The sequence below is a fragment of the Danio rerio genome, chromosome 6, assembly GCF_052040795.2.
Source record: "Danio rerio strain M-AB ecotype USA chromosome 6, GRCz13ab, whole genome shotgun sequence".
In the NCBI taxonomy this organism is placed as follows: domain Eukaryota; kingdom Metazoa; phylum Chordata; class Actinopteri; order Cypriniformes; family Danionidae; genus Danio; species Danio rerio.
The window spans coordinates 36,986,556-37,003,063 of record NC_141026.1 but is presented as its reverse complement, the minus strand read 5'-3'; the positions used below and the strand labels follow the sequence as shown (position 1 = coordinate 37,003,063).

Here is a 16,508-nt window from a genome sequence, read left to right as displayed (position 1 = left end):
TTATGAATACCTCCCCATGTACAGTAGTGACTGATCCAGTAGACCTGTTGATGGAAGGTTTGGAAAGAAATGTCATGCTCCCTTGTAAAAGTATTTTGCAGTATTTTCAAAATACAAAAATACAGTATTTTATTTTGAGATATTATGTGGCTGCTGTATTTTGTAGTTTAATTTAAAATGGCGAAATTTGGTATTTTATTTAAAAATACATTTCAATTTTTTTTTCCCATCCTGTATACATATATACGTATATATATAAATAAAAATTAAACTCTGCAGTAAAAAGTATATGAAACATTTTTACAAATAAAAAAAAGTTTTTCATTTTGTGTATGTCTCTGTGCATACACACAATTTTCTTTCTTGTGAATATTGTTCATTTGGGGACATATAAGCTATATGTTGTGTGGGTCTCAGCCAGTTTTGTTATCCTAAATTTAGTCAAAGAAGACTACAGATTTACTGTACACGGGGGCGAATTTAGCGAATTGGGGGACCTAGGCCATGGAGCCCAAGTCCGAATGCAACCTTTCTACTTTTATTTAATTATTTTTTCTTTGGTGTTTTTTTCAAATTTTTTTTTTTTTTATTACTCAATCTGCATTTCGATGTTTTATGTTAATACAGTATTTACATTTTGAATGATTAGTTCTCTTAAAATGAATTTACAATAATAAAAAAAAACTATACATACAATTGAAGTCAGAATTATTAGCCCAGCCCAGCCTAATTTAACCTAATTCAACCTAATTCTAGCCCCTTCGATTTTTTTTTACTTCTTTTTTAAATCTTTTCCAAATGATGTTTAACAGAGCACGGACATTTTCACAGTATGTCTGATAATAATTTTTCTTCTGGAGAAAGTCTTATTTGTTTTTTTTTCGGGTAGAATAAAAACAGTTTTAAATTTTTATGAACCGTTTTAGGGACCAAATTATTAGCCCCTTTAAGCTATATTTTTCTCGAAAATCTACAGAACAAACCATATTTATACAATAACTTGCCTAATTACCCTAACCTGCCTAGGTAACTTAATTAGCCTAGTTATGCCTTTAAATATCACTTTAAGCTGTATAGAAGTGTTTTGAAAAATATCTAGTCAAATATTATTTACAGTCATGATGGTAAAGATAAAATAAATTAGTTATTAGAAGTTTACATTTACATTTAGTCATTTAGCAGACACTTTTATCCAAAGCGACTTACAAGTGAGGACAAGGAAACAATTTACACAACTATAAGAGCAACAATGAATAAGTACTGTAGGCAAGTTTCAGGTGTGTAAAGTCTAAGAAAAAAAGCATTAGTAAAGAAAGTTTTTTTTTTTTTGAGTACAGTTAGTGGTATAGCCCAAGAGATGCAATTGCAGATTAGGAAGGAAAGTGGAGACTAAATAGTTTAGTTTTTAGTCGTTTCTTGAAAACAGTGAGTGACTCTGCCGTTCTGATGCAGTTAGGGAGTTCATTCCACCAACTGGGCAGATTGAATGCGAGAGTTCGGGAAAATGGTTTCTTCCCTCTTAGGGATGGAACCATGAGGCGACGTTCATTCACTGAACGCAAGTTTTTGGAGGGCACATAAATCTGCAGAAGTGAGAGCAGAATAAAAGGAGCAAAGCCAGAGGTCGCTTTGTGAGCAAACATCAGAGCTTTGAATTTGATGCGAGCAGCAACTGGCAGCCAGTGCAAAGGGGTGAGTAGCGGAGTGACATGTGCTCTTTTAGGTTCATTAAAGACCACTCATGCTGCTGCGTTCTGAAGCAGCTGAAGAGGTTTGATAGAGTTAGCTGGAAGCCCGGCTAGTAGAGAGTTGCAATAATCCAGTCTGGAGAGAACAAGAGCTTGAACAATAAGTTATTAAAATTATTATGTTTAGAAATGTGTTGAAAAAATATTCTCTCTGTTAAACGGCAAGTGGGGAAAAAATAAACAAGCGGTCTAATAATTTAGGGGGGGGGCTAATAATTCTGACTTCAACTATATATATTTGACTATTGTACTGTTCCTTGTGTGAGGTGGTGGATATTTTAATTTATACTATTACATATCACATAACATTACATTATTATAATGAGATTATATTTTAGTGTATATTAAATAACATTTAGTTATGTAAAATATATATAAATGATGTTATATATAGTTTATTCGTATAATTTACTTCTAGATATTTATTGGGGGCCCCCAGATTTCCTGGGGCCCTACGCGGCCGCTTACCTCGCTTATTGGTTAAATCCGCCCCTGACTGTACATACCTGAAAGGGGCTTTGACTATGTTGTCGTGTTGTACTTTACAGTCAGCTGCCCCCAGGTGGCGACAGAGAGCAACGTACTGTTGGATGTAAATGAGACGGCACGTCACCGCATACGTCTCTGTAAACATGGCGGAAGTTCAGAGGCGTCAACGTGGGGAGGAAGAAAGGCGCTGCGTTCGGAATGAAGCAATGTGAGGCGAGGAATGAAGCGGCAGGGATGGCGGACCAGACGCTAACGGTACTCCTTAAACTCTCAGCTGCGGGCTTTTACGGAATCAGCTCGTTCCTCATAGTTGTAGTCAACAAAAGCGTCCTGACTAATTACAGGTAAGAAGACTTTTGGCTAGAGTTAAATACTCGGTGTATTTCAGGAGCTGGACTGGCTTTACATCCAGAGTACTTGGAATAGTTGGCAACTTTAGTGATTACAGCAGTATCAGTGATGCAGAAAGACACATCCGGGTCTGAGTTTTTCCCAAACCAAAATATAAGATGTTATTAGATTGTTTTAAGAGATATATCTTGATAATATAATGTTTATTTTGTAAACTTCAGTTATATCATTGTAATGCAACAATATTACCTGTAAGTTAGACTTTTGAGTGTCTTTTCTGTACTCTACTGTACCTGTATCTAACTGGCATGATGGTCAAAGAAGAAAAGGAGTTCAAAAACAGTTTTTTTGTAATGTGTCTTCCGTTTTTTTTTTTCAAGTAACGTAAGAAATATGAACTCTCATAGATTTTTTAAACACTTAGTAAAATGCAACTTAATGCAACAGTAGCTGATTCATAAACTGTTTTGTAAGAATGATTATCATTTGATTAAGGTGAAGTTTTATATTCACACATTCGTCCAGTTACAACTTGTGACATGCCTCCCTGTGTTGTTGGTACTTTGAAAATTCGGTCTTAAATCACAAATAAATATTACTTCAAAACAACCACAGCACTAGATATTTGACTGTGAACAATATTATACTTTGATAGTCATTAGCTGCTAATATGATTTCACTATTTACATTTTGCTCGGAATACTTTTCTGAAGTTATAATTAAGGAGAAATTCTGAATGTGTAAAATAGAAAACCAAATTTAGCTCAGTTATCATTTGATGTATTTAAAGACTACATTTAAGGATAGCGGTTGAACCAATGCCTTTGAGAAGAATGATTATCATTTTGCTTTTTCTGTGAAGTTACAAGGAATAAGTAATATTTGAATATAAATGGTGTAATAGAAGAGCTTCACAATATGACATGGCAAGTGACATTTGATCTTTGCTGTAACTGAGCAATTTCTGCCTAATGGATGTGACGTTTGCATTAAAAACGTAAACATAAATTTACAAAGAAAGTATCCGTTAACATTATATTGAAACATCAGTTTATATTTTCCAAAACTACTAACCACAGAGTTATGAGATCAGAAACATATCAATCAAACATAAAAAAAACAATCAAAACATTTTAAATTAGGAAACTAAACATACATATTCGATGTGACCAAAAAGTCTACAATTTTACAGTATACGACATACTTTGTAGAAATTCTGTGAACTAAACTGCACAGCCCAAAAGAAAATATGCTAATCAAATGATAAATGTTGATAAGCTATATAATAAAATTGATTGAATTTATTTTGTTTGTTTTTGCATTTCTGAGGAAAATCTCGATTATGGATGTGACCTCTCTCTGTTATAAATGTGACAGATGTAAAATTGGCACTTGTGTGACTTAGGTAAATCAAATATAATTGTTCGAAAACATTGACAGAGACATTCTAGAGTATTTTTACAGTACTGTAAAATACTTCCTTACACAAAAAAACCTAGAAAGGTTTTTTTTGTTATTTTGATGAAAACGATATTTTTTTCATGGCAAGGTTGACATTTGCATGGAATTGCTCAACTATCTTTAAATAAATTATATCTTATAATTAAGGACAGGCAGAAACTGCATTTTTTGCTCTTTCTAGAATATTGTAAAAATTTGCGGATGTATGGGTCTATCGTAACTAAAAACGTATCGTGTATCGTAATATGTTAAATTGTACATTTTTACTTTTTTAATGTTTACAATGCAAATCCTATTAGATCCATTTATTTGGTAAACAAAGCAAATCTCTCATATATTATATCTACCATATATCTACTAAAAGACGAAAATTATTGCTTTGCAAACTGTATTGCAAGTAAATCATATGAACGTTTTCTTATTAGTCAATAACATTACTGAAATTAATAAAAAAACTGAATAAATATATATTTACACATTTATGCTAAATAAATAGACTTAATGACGGGCTGAAAATCTGCAGATGTATGGATGGATGTATGGATTCAGTGCGGGCTCACTTATAACAAACTAAACATGTTTAGTATTGACTAAAGTAAAACACTGATAAAGAATAATAATAAAACCTACACTGCATAAGATGGAATATTTATAATATCAATGAATCAGAAGTAATAACAATGTAAATAATCATTGATACACAATTCTTTTCAAACAGGTTTCCTTCGTCAATATGTGTTGGCATTGGTCAGGTAGGTTTTCTTCTGTCAGAAATAAATATTCTTTTTTTCTTTTCACATTACAGAGCAGAGCATAATATACACTGTTTAATTCCTCATATGCAGATGCTGGCTACAGTAGTTGTGTTAAGGGTAGGAAAAGCCCTCCGGGTGATTACCTTCCCAGAGTTTGATGGTAGCATACCTAGAAAGGTGAGAGGTGCTGGGTCATTGAATGCTGCGTGTTGTCACGTGTTTTCTCACAGGGAATATTGTTAAATTTGGACAGCTATGCACGGCTTTTTTTGTTGACATGGGAAAATGTACTTACATGTGACTGTAAAACAATTCTGCTTTATAAGTGTTGGAATGCCTGCTCAATTTTGATCTATCTTCAAATTTCAGACATTTCCGCTACCTCTTCTTTATGTTGGAAATCAAATAACAGGGCTCTTTGGAACTAAAAGACTCAAGTATGATACTTGTCAGTTAAAAAAATTCATGAGGCTTATTTAATGATATGATATCTAAATAATTTACTTTTCTTTCCTCTAGCCTGCCAATGTTTACAGTATTAAGGAGGTTTTCAATTCTCTTTACAATGCTGGCAGAGGGTTTCTTGTTAAAGTAAGTGAAAGTCTTGTTATTTGATTGATCATGTTTCTTTAAACTTGCATTTGTCAATGTTTATTATGAAGAAAAATATCAGCGACTATGTCTTTTATTACAGGAAGAAGTTCTCCAGGCCAGTTCAGCTGACAGTATTTACTATGATTCTTGGGGCCTTTGTAGCTGCAAGGTAAATGTTTCCAGTGAACCACTGTTGGAGCAGTAGAATTCAGCTTAGTATATTTTAGGGTTTCTGTGAGACTTACAAATGAGGACTTAAATCAGATTTGAAAATCTTAAATTCGTAAACTCATGACATCATTAAGATAGGATCTATTTACTGGAGATTCAAAATAAATAAGTTATTTTACTCCAAGTAGCTGAACAGAAACAAACAAACAAAAACATTTAATTAGATGAAAAGGAAACTTTGCGGTTAATTTCCTTACCTTTAGGCTATCCATGATGTAGACATATTGTTTTGTTCTGTACTATATTTAAGAAGGTTTGGGCTGAAACAGTGGAACTTGGTGATTTGGCCAATGTCTAATTGATACCCATTAAACCTTGACCATATATTGTGTATCTTATGTGGAATAACTAGTCTGTCAAGAAACATTATTTGCAATATATTGACTTTAATCAAGCGTGTTTGTAACTATCTAGTTGTATTTTATGATTTGGTCTGTTTATGTTTTCTTAGTTGAAAAAACTCAGTTGAGATTAATAAGATGACTCATTTATTACTATTTTTGTTTGCTGAATGAATGGAAAAGTAGTGCAGATCATTTTGAAGCAGTATTTTTTCTTTGTATTTACCTTATATATTTACATTCATAGAGCATACAGACATGGACATTTACCTAAAAAAAAAAAAAAGTTCACAGAAACCCTGTTTTTCACTCTGCTTTTTAAATGTGTGCTTATTATTTACTTCTTTACAGAGGACTCCTTGTTTGCAAAGACTGAATTGCAACACAGAAATGAATTTTACATCCCAATGTTACTTACCAAGTCTGAAAACGCCAATCATGTCTGCACATATTTTTTTTTAACATTGTTTGATGACTCCTGTTTTCTTTTTCAGTGCTGATTTGGCTTTTGATCTGCAAGGGTACGTGTTCATTTTAATGAACGATGTCTTAACTGCTGCCAATGGAGCTTTTGTGAAGCAGAAACTTGACTCTAAGGTAAGAAAAGCAACACATTCATGCTAGAGATTACTTCAAGACCGCGAAAGCTCTCTTAAGCAGCAGCTGTTCTCTGTAGTCTCTAATTGTGATGTGCTGTATTGCCATGCTTGCAAAAGATGAAACAACTTCTCTTGCATTGCGATTTCTGAATTATCTAGTTTTAACCATATCATTTATGTTCTACTTTGTTTATTATCCTTAAATAGTATGCTGTATGAATGTTCTTTTACTTTTGCGTTATTTTGATCATAGTTTTTTAAGACAGTCTATGCTGGCATCTGTTTTTAAGCTGGCATTCACCATATGACAAAGGAATTAGGATGCATTTTGTCCTTGTTTTTTAAGTATTACGCCTATTTCTCTTGTTATCTTAAGTGTAATCCTATTTGCAACTGACCTGCAACACATTTATGTTAAGAATTGATTGTTGGTTTTGTTCTCATCATACAATTTTTTTTTTCTTTTACTTTTTTCTAATTTGAGCTGGAAGTTCATGTATGCATGCTCTAAATTTTCCTCTCTATTTCTGGATTAAGTTTATATGAATGTGCTTGAATTTAAAGAAACTGGGTATTGGCAACATGTGGTGTTTGTTGCATTACCCTGCTTATTAGGAAATCATGTGTGTTCTATTTGAAACATACAGATGAGGAAACGACAGTTATCAATGAAGAATGTGTAAAGCATAAACTTAGGTAGAGCACTGTCAATTTGAATAATGAAGTCAAAGTTTTACAACCGGTTAAAGCTTATGCTTCCTCCTGAAAAAAGACTTTTACCCTACGGCTATATGCCTAACATCTGTTTCTCTGTTACGTAGAGGGTGACGAGGAAACCATGACGTGGCATTACTGTACCTGATTTGTCTGTCCTGTTTTTTTTTTTTTTTTCTTTCAATCTTGTAGGAGCTTGGAAAGTATGGCCTGCTCTACTACAACGCTTTATTTATGATACTTCCAACTCTGCTTTTAGCACACGTCACAGGAGACATGGATAAGGTAGGCATTTTTAAAAATTCTCCCAGTATGTGTGAAAGACAGCAGTGGTCTCGCCAAAAAAATCAAAGGGGAGCTGATAATTCTGACTTCAATTACATATAAAATGTGTGTTTGTGTTTACACAATACATATGTATGTGTATATGTGTCCTTGAACTAGTTATGCACACACCAGGTAATTCAGTAAAGCTCAGTTATATATAATAGTCTACATACCAGTCCTTAAATAACCCCAGGATTCCAGGCACTCCTAAGACCTCATCTCTCAACAAGGCTTCATATCGGTAGATGATCTGGCAACTATGAGCAAACCATCTGCTCAGCTGCAGTGAGCTCAAATTGCCAGTGAACACACACGCGCACACACACCCCATTAGCCGATTGGAACGACAGTCATAAATTCACCAGAAATCATAGCAAGCTGACTGACATAAATTTCAGCTTGTCTGTTTCTGCCTGAGCGCTTCTCCCTTGAGAAAATCAGTGCAGTTCCTTGATCAAAACGTGTGCTACGTCCTGGATTTTCTGACCATGCAGTGTGAGCACAAGGCTCAGTTGTTGGGGAAGGTTAGGATGACAGGGCCCTGCTCCATGAATGCCTCATTTTATTTAGCTCAGTGTGTTCACAGGGAGGCCCTGGTTTATTTGGCAGGCACTGCTTCAGGAAGGAGAGTGGACAGGAGGCAGTGTGTCTCGCGCACAAAGCTGCCATTTATACCAGTCAGCATAACTAGCAGATTGAGTTTTGTAGCTTATAGTGTTGTTCTTTAGGTGTGTTCATCTTAGACGAGGTCTTTTTTTATTGATAGGCTGAGTGGAATTAAAAAAAAATACATTTTTGTGGTTTTTACTTTAATGACTTGGAAGAATGTGAATGATGTGGAATGTATGAAATGTTACCAGAGCTAAGACTTGAGCTAGATATTTTCTTACAAACAACTCCATAGCTCTAAAATGTAATGATTAACTAAGGTAATTGCTTTGTTTTTGTTTTTTTCCTTTAGGCCTTTGATTATGATGGCTGGTCCGATGTTTTGTTTATAAGTCAATTCTTTCTCTCTTGTATAATGGGGTAAGTATAATATATTTTGTCAAATAAATACTGGTTGTGTCAAAGTTAATGTGTTGAAGTGGGGTTTAAATGTTAGTGGTTTGTAATTTTTAGTAGTTTGTGAAAATATTTTTCTTACAGATGTCAGTTAATGGCCATAAAGAGTGATCGAATTAGTCTTTTATTGTTTTATTGGGGAAGTACTTGGAGCTTTCCATTAGGCTATATACTTTACCTGAATGACTGACTAATTGTTAACAAGCTTATAAATGTTCATGATTTACATGTTTCTCTTGTGTAATGATACAAAGGAAAATGTGTCATGGCGTTTATCATCATTCAGCTTTTTCTTTTTTTTTGCTTTCACACTCTAGTTATTTAAATGGGATGTTACTCTGTGCATTTAGGAGTATTCGGTAACACTTTATAATAACTACACACTATGAATCATTACTACATTAATAAATGTTAGTAATGTAATGTGTATTTATATAGAGCATTTATTGTGTATGGTCATACACCCAAAGCGCTTAACAATCCTGAGGGGGGGTCACTCCACACCACCCCTCAGTGTGCAGCATCCACTTGGATGATGCGACGGCAGTCACAGGACAACGGCGCCAGTGCGCTAACCACAAACCAGCTATAGGTGGAGTGGAGAGACGGTGATAGAGCCAATTCGGTGGATAGGGATGATTGGAAGGCCATGATTGGAAGGGCCGAAAGAGGGACTTTGGCCAGGACACCGGGGTTGCACCCCTGCTCTTTCACGAGAAGTGCCATGGAATTTTTAATGACCACAGAGAGTCAGGACCTCGGTTTAACAACTCATCCGAAAGACGGCGCCCACTGACAGTGTAGTGTCCCCTTCACTTTTACTGGGGCATTAGGACTCACGCAGACCACAGGTTGAGTGCCATCTGCTGGCCTCACTAATACCACTTCCAACAGCAACCTAGTTTTCCCAAGTGGTCTCCCATCCAGGTACTGACCAGGCTCAGCCCTGCTTAACTTCAGTGAGTAACCGGTCTTGGGCTGCAGGGTGATATTGCTGTGACAGTTGGTTAGTAAACAGTTTATAGCTGCAGATACAAATTCTTTATTCCTAACTTGCAACCACATTTATAATGTGCTTAATAATTGTACTTTCATACTTTGTTAATTTATTTTTCATCACTAAATGAAGTATTGCGTTACTCAACTTCATGCAGTTTTGTGACCTAATCTAAAGTGAGGACTATTTATGCTTTCTAAATCCCTTATAAAGGACAATGAAAGGCTCAGTATCAAATGAACAATAAGCTTTGTAATCTAATCTAAAAAGTAAAATTACTGTGCAGTTTAAACATTGCTGAATGACAATAGTTTCAAAATATGACATCAAATTAGATAAAACAACAATATAACAGTTTAACTATATAATAAGATACAATGTTTAAACTCCAGAGTAATATTATTTTTTATAAGGTTGCAAAGATTTGTTTTTCATTTGAAGTACAGTATCAGTTGTGTTTCTCTTAAAATGAATAATGTTGTTTATGTCCTTTTTTCCTCTTTAGAATTTAACTGAGCCTTCAATTGTCATTTTTAAGGGATTTATAAAGCATAAATATTCCTCACTTTAGATTAGGTCACAAAACTGGATGAAGTTGAGTTAATAAAGAATTTATTAGCATACAAATTAACTATTAGTATATGCCTGAATGATAAGAATTATAAATGCTAATTTTAATAGTTTGTTAATCAATTACTAACTCATTCTGATTGATCCTAAAAAACATCCAACTACTCTTAAATAACTGGTTTGTAAATAATGCAATACTTAATTTAGTAATGAAAAATAAATTATTAACAAGATATGAAAGTACAAGTATTTAGCACATTATAAATGTGGTTATAGGTCTAGAAAAGAGCATTTGTAGCTGCAGTTCTAAACTGTTTACTAACGTTTATTAATGTAGAGTTAATGCTTACCAAATAATGAATTTATTAATTGCTAATGCTTAAAAAATGCTTCATAGTGTGTAGTTATTATAAAGTGTTACCGAGTATTCTTGTGTTGGCAGATTGTCCCACACAAATTCACTGTGCTGACCAACAGAAGACTTGCAATTGTTCTGTTTGAGCCATGCTTCATACATTATGCCAGTAAACCATTTGACAACCTTAGCTTTTTTTATATTGTTGAGTATTTGCTTTAAATTAATTGTATATTTTGTTTTGTACAATCACAGGTTTATTTTGATGTACTCCACTGTACTTTGCACACAGTATAATTCTGCGCTTACTACTACCATTGTCGGTTGCTTAAAAGTAAGTATCTCTTATTCTTCAAGTATGTCTTTATCCTGTCTTTTGTTGTATTAATGATTTTTTTCTGTCTGCAGAATATATTAGTGACATATATTGGAATGGTGTTTGGAGGGGATTACATTTTCTCATGGACTAACTTCATTGGTCTAAACATCAGGTATGAATGGAGCTTTTCACAAAATGAAACCTAGGGTTGGGCATTATGGATATTTAAGCAGTATCAATTTTATGGATTTCATTTTGTTGTTTTAAAAGTTGCAAAACCGTTTGGTTAAACAAGATCCCTTTGCAAATGCACTATGCATTGATAATAAGCAGTTTTATTAACAGTAAAAGCTTTTAACAAAACCGTCACCATCATCTCCTCTTTTGATGGCAGGAGTATACGTCTTCAAAATTACAACAAGAACATTTTAACTGAATTTGCAGAATTGTTTTTAAAAAAAAATGTTTTATTTAATTACATTTTTTATTTCTGCCTTAATTGAAAAAGTACTATCCAATCAGATAACCTTGCTCTTCAAATGGCTCCCAAGTGATTATATGCTTCACTGCAGCTGCTTCTAGACTTTCAATTGATCTGTCTGTCTGTTTTCATTAGATCGTCACCATCTTTATCTGTTTTTAAATCCAAGTTATATCTGAATACTTGTATTGGGGGCGTATCTTGTATTTTTATATCCCAATGTTTACGGGTGTAGTTTAATCACTTGCTTCTCTGACACGCATAGCCTACTCTAACGAGCAGTAAGCAGATCTCATTTCTAATTTAAATATGTCGATCTAAATAGTATATTTAAAATACAAGTTAACGTTTTGATTTCATAGATATACAAATAAGTCATGTATCCATGCAACATATATTTCCAAATTTATCAGAGTTTTATATGAATTTTGACATGCGGTATAACCTATATTTATGAGGTCCAAGAAACATTAGCGGGTTTTGCTACTTTATGATAATAATTTACATTTTAAGTACAGCAGTTTTCTATTAACTTTTTTAAAAACAGTGCCATTTTTTTTAATAACTTTTAAAATCACAATTTAATTTAAACGTTGACGTTTTATTTATCTTTTTTTTTTTTTACCTGTTTGTTATTGTTCAAACTATTTATTATGTTTAAAGTGGCTGACAATAATAAATATTCATAATAAAAAGAATTAAACTGCCACGTTCGTGATCTGTGCAGAGCTGTAGCCGCCTAATTAGGCCCACTATGTATTTCAATACCAGTCATTATGATGGTATCTGGAGAGACAATCTTTTTCTGAGCTGGTACTTGGTGAAAAAAGTTTGTGAAACACTGTTTTAGAATATGTAAGCGTTTAAAATGGGTCATCAGTTTTGATGGCATCACTTTACACTTCATCTTATCATCAGAACTTCAGGCCAATTAAATTCTTTCTGGAATGGGGAAGCCTCTCTATACACGATAGCAATTTTAAGGAATTACTGATCTCATTAGCTCACGTTTACTATAGTATGTATGGTGATTGGCATATATAGTGTACTTTGGGGACAGGATGTGTAAATAAGCTTTCAGTTGGGTTGAATGAAAAATGGCCCATGACACAACAGCATATTGTGGATTATGTGCAAAAGTCATTGCAGAGTGCAGACACCACAAATCTGAATCTTACAACTGTTTTCAACATGATGGAAAAGATTAAACATCCTCTGCATTATCAATAACACTGATATGAAGGAATACATAAGCAGATATTATAATTTCACACAGATTTAATGAAAATTAAAGTTTCCCTGTGACAACAGTTCCATGGTTAATATAAAAATTGAAATGATATTAGACATCATTTATAATGTAACTGTGGCTATGTAGCTGTGCTAGACTGTGACCAACAAAGTGCGATTGTGATTTTGCTAATTTCAGCTTGGTGCAAGAGTCGTTTCGAGGTGTTGCGCTACGCTTTTTAAATAGCAAATGCATTAGCGCTCATATGTGCCCCCATAGGCGTTCTTGTCTAAAAAGTAAGGCCTTCTGATGCGCACTGCTGGCGCGTTGCTATTTTGAGAAACTATAATAGATTTTTCAATAGACCAAAACAAACCCGGTCTAAACTCTGGCGCAAAGTTGCGCCTCGCTTACACACTGCTTAAATACGCACAAGAGAGCAACAGGCAAATATCTTTACATATGAAAAAATGTAAATATTAAGGATATATATAGTATATAATAAGAATATATATAGGATATAAATATAAAGGATTAAAATATTACAAAACATATTATTTTGTAGCCTACATAAATATGAAAAATCACTGCTTTTATGTCTTCATCTCGGGAGGCTTTTTCAGTTCATGCATAACAATTTGCTTTTGTATAATGTTATTAATATTAGCAGTATTATTTAATATATCCATATTTATATTTGTTTTATTAAATACAAGCTTAGATTTGCCCACCTGTCAGGTTTTAGACCATATGGGGCACAGCATGTGTTTTAGGATATAACTCATGTTTTTGAGCACATTTGTTATTATTATTCATTTATTCGTTTGCTGGAAATTAGAACTGAATTTAGAAATAGTTTTGAAACGAATATTTGCGCTTAACAAACGCAATTTATTATTTATAAACTAATTGATGTCTGTGCGTAAAGGTTTCCCTATCCAAAAGTGAAAGTAGTTCCATTATCTCTCATTCTCATGCAGTAGATGCTCTGTTTAACAGTTTTCTGTTAAAAAACTGTTAACTGTTTGCTAGTGAAATGCTCAGTTTTTCCACTTAGACTTACTTTGCGTCCTGTAAATAGTGAATGCGCTTATGGCGCGACGCAGCTGACTCTTAAAGGGAATGGGAGATGAGACTCCTAATTGGTTTATTCTCAAAACACACCTATAACTCATTAAGAAAATAAACTCAACCCTTTTAGACCATGCGCCACGGCACAAAGCGGATTTTCCCGTCCTTAAATTAGCAAAAATGCGTTCTGACACACCCTGAAAGCGTTTGCGCCCTGCATTTTGCGCTCTGCGCATGGACCGTCAAAATAGAGCCCAAGATGTTCTGCCCTCTTTGCTTTTGTTAGTTTTTTTTTTTTTGTTTGTTTTTGAATATTACAAAACTTTATAATAATTTAAACAAGATCATAACAAAACATCACATTTTGATTAACCATTATCTATCTATCTATCTATCTATCTATCTATCTATATATATATATATATATATATATATATATATATATATATATATATATATATATATATATATATATATATATATATAATCCCCCAGTGCTAAAGAAACCCATTCTTGAGTTGTCTGAATGTAACATAACACTAGTGATTTGATCTGCTGTATTTGTCTTTTCAGTATTGCTGGCAGTCTGGTGTATTCCTACATTACCTTCACCGAGGAGCAGATCACCAAACAGAGCGAGAACACCAACAAACTAGAAGTCAAAGGAAAAGTGGCTGTATGACCAATGGATGGAGGCTCCATTGTGATGCACAAGACTGTATCTGTGAGTTTTTGTATTTCTTGCAAGAGCAAGCAAGCAGAAATCCCTCCCTGGATTTTTTTATTTCAATTTTAATGATATGAAGACAATATTGACTGTAAAAACTGCAGCAGGTACAAGCAGGACATTGACCAAGCTTCAAACATACTGGAATGTGCTTTTCCAGTGCAAATATTTACCTATTTCTCACTACTCTGAGGAAACGGTGTCTGCATTACAAATGAAGAGTTTGTGTCCCCTGATGAACTGCTTTCACTGGATTGTTGGACACAATTGTTGTTGTTGTTTATGTTGAAACACCTGTCGTGTTGCCTATTGAAGAGTACTTTTAAAGTTGTCTTTTTTTAGTTAGTAAAGTTATTTATTTTTTATGAAAGTTCATATTATTGTTAGGTATGTAAATTAGGTTTTATTTACTGGTAATGTTTAATCTACAGAAAGGGAGTTAACATTGTTTTAATGGTTAATATTAGGAGTGTGTAAAATAAGGTACGCATGTGAAACTTGAGTATTTTTAATAACAAGCTTTAAAGAAGAACAATATTTTAAGCATTCTCAGTGTTACATTGTTCAACTGAAGAAATTTGTATAAATGCTTTTATACTTTTTTTTTTGTATTCGAGATTGTAATGCAGTAACTATTTGTTTTATACTGATGGAATCATTGTTTATTATAAAGGCAAATGGTGTAGTGATTGCACTTTAACAGGTTTTGTCAGTGATTTCTAAGTGGAACATTTCAGTATTTTGTTAAACAAATTAAGAATGGGGTATGATATTGGTGTTTTTGACCAATACAAATGGCTCAGTATTGCTTGTGCTGGACATCCGAATGCATTCTGCAGTTACCGAATGTCTTGTCGTTCATGTTGCCACTTTTCTTGAACACCGTGTTTGTACATTTGCTTAGAGATTCCGATTTTATGGATGTGCTTTATTTCTCAGCACTGCCATGATCAAAGACACTGTTGCTTCAGATGGGTTTTATATGTTCAGCTTTCACTTTTTATGTTTTTGTTCAGTTTAGTGAAAGAAACGTGTCTGTCAAATTTGTTCACATTCTCGGTGACTGTATCAGCAAGAATTGGGAAATGTATAACATTTAAAATACCTCAGCACAAAGAGTCTGTACTTTTTCATTTTCTTTTGTTAACCAAAATATAATGCTTTGATTTGTTTATTTGTTATTATTGTTTGCATTGTTTTGTTTCTCTGGAACTGTATTGTGTAGTACTTTCTCTACAGTTGTTTGAATAACATAAAAGCACATGGATTGATTAACAAATTTGATTGGAACAATTGATTTGAGCAAGTTATCTGCCAAACAAAGCATTATTTTACATTTATACATTTGGATATGCTAACAAAAACCTCTATCTATGCCTGTCATCATTCCCTTCATTCTTGCAGGACATCTATCTTCCTACACAGTTATGGTCGGTTTCCACTGAGTAGTACGATATGGATCATCTTTATCATGCTTGCGTTCCACTGCCAAAAGAGTGTCAATGGTACCCTGACATGGTGTACGACAGAAAGTTTCAGTCGATGTCATTCTCGCTCGAGGAAATGTCAAAGTAAAGCTGTACAGGTTGTTCACATATCATACAAGAGGCACTCTCAAAACAAATGCTGTATACACAAATACTTGCGTATAAATGTTTATTACTACCCTTTCTATGAACATTTGATTATAACTGCAGATCAATTATATGCAAAATAGCCTTCTGTAATGTCTGCCATTATTCATTCATTTATTTTCTTGTCGGCTTAGTCCCTTTATTAATCCGGGGTCGCCACAGTGGAATGTACCGCCAACTTATCCAGCAAGTTTTTACGCAGCGGATGCCCTTCCAGCCGCAACCCATCTCTGGGAAAATGTCTGCAATTATATCAAATAAATAAAAAAATGCAACATATATGAACACATACAAACCCCCTTACAGGCTCTGATAGGTTACCAAATACAGAAAAACTTCACCAGCATACATTTAGTCCATATTTGGGTTCATGAACAACATGCAACAAATATCCTACTACCAGGGTTATGGTCTTCAGAATTATTTCAGCAACCTGTGGGAAGGAGAT

General features: G+C 33.8%; 2 protein-coding genes across 3 annotated transcripts in view; one reads left to right on the top strand and one right to left on the bottom strand.

The window, feature by feature from the left end:
- The window catches only part of il23r (interleukin 23 receptor), a 41,743-nt gene extending 33,807 nt beyond the window's left edge, over window positions 1–7,936 (bottom strand). Inside the window, exon 1 of one of the 2 annotated variants that reach the window (XM_087254770.1) lies at window positions 7,784–7,936. The gene's annotated coding sequence lies outside the window, so the exon portion shown is untranslated. Of the gene's footprint in view, window positions 1–2,216; window positions 2,550–7,783 lie in introns of those variants that run through there. The other variant, XM_087254769.1, reaches the window with a different exon arrangement.
- On the top strand, window positions 2,342–15,696 carry slc35d1a (solute carrier family 35 member D1a). The gene is given in 12 exon segments (NM_001003877.3): window positions 2,342–2,581; window positions 4,768–4,801; window positions 4,895–4,981; window positions 5,174–5,241; window positions 5,324–5,395; window positions 5,499–5,567; window positions 6,465–6,567; window positions 7,476–7,568; window positions 8,572–8,639; window positions 10,853–10,931; window positions 11,006–11,088; window positions 14,273–15,696. Coding segments are annotated over 12 exon segments (1,011 nt in total). The 5' UTR covers window positions 2,342–2,435; the 3' UTR covers window positions 14,382–15,696.
- Window positions 15,697–16,508: the final 812 nt, after the last annotated feature.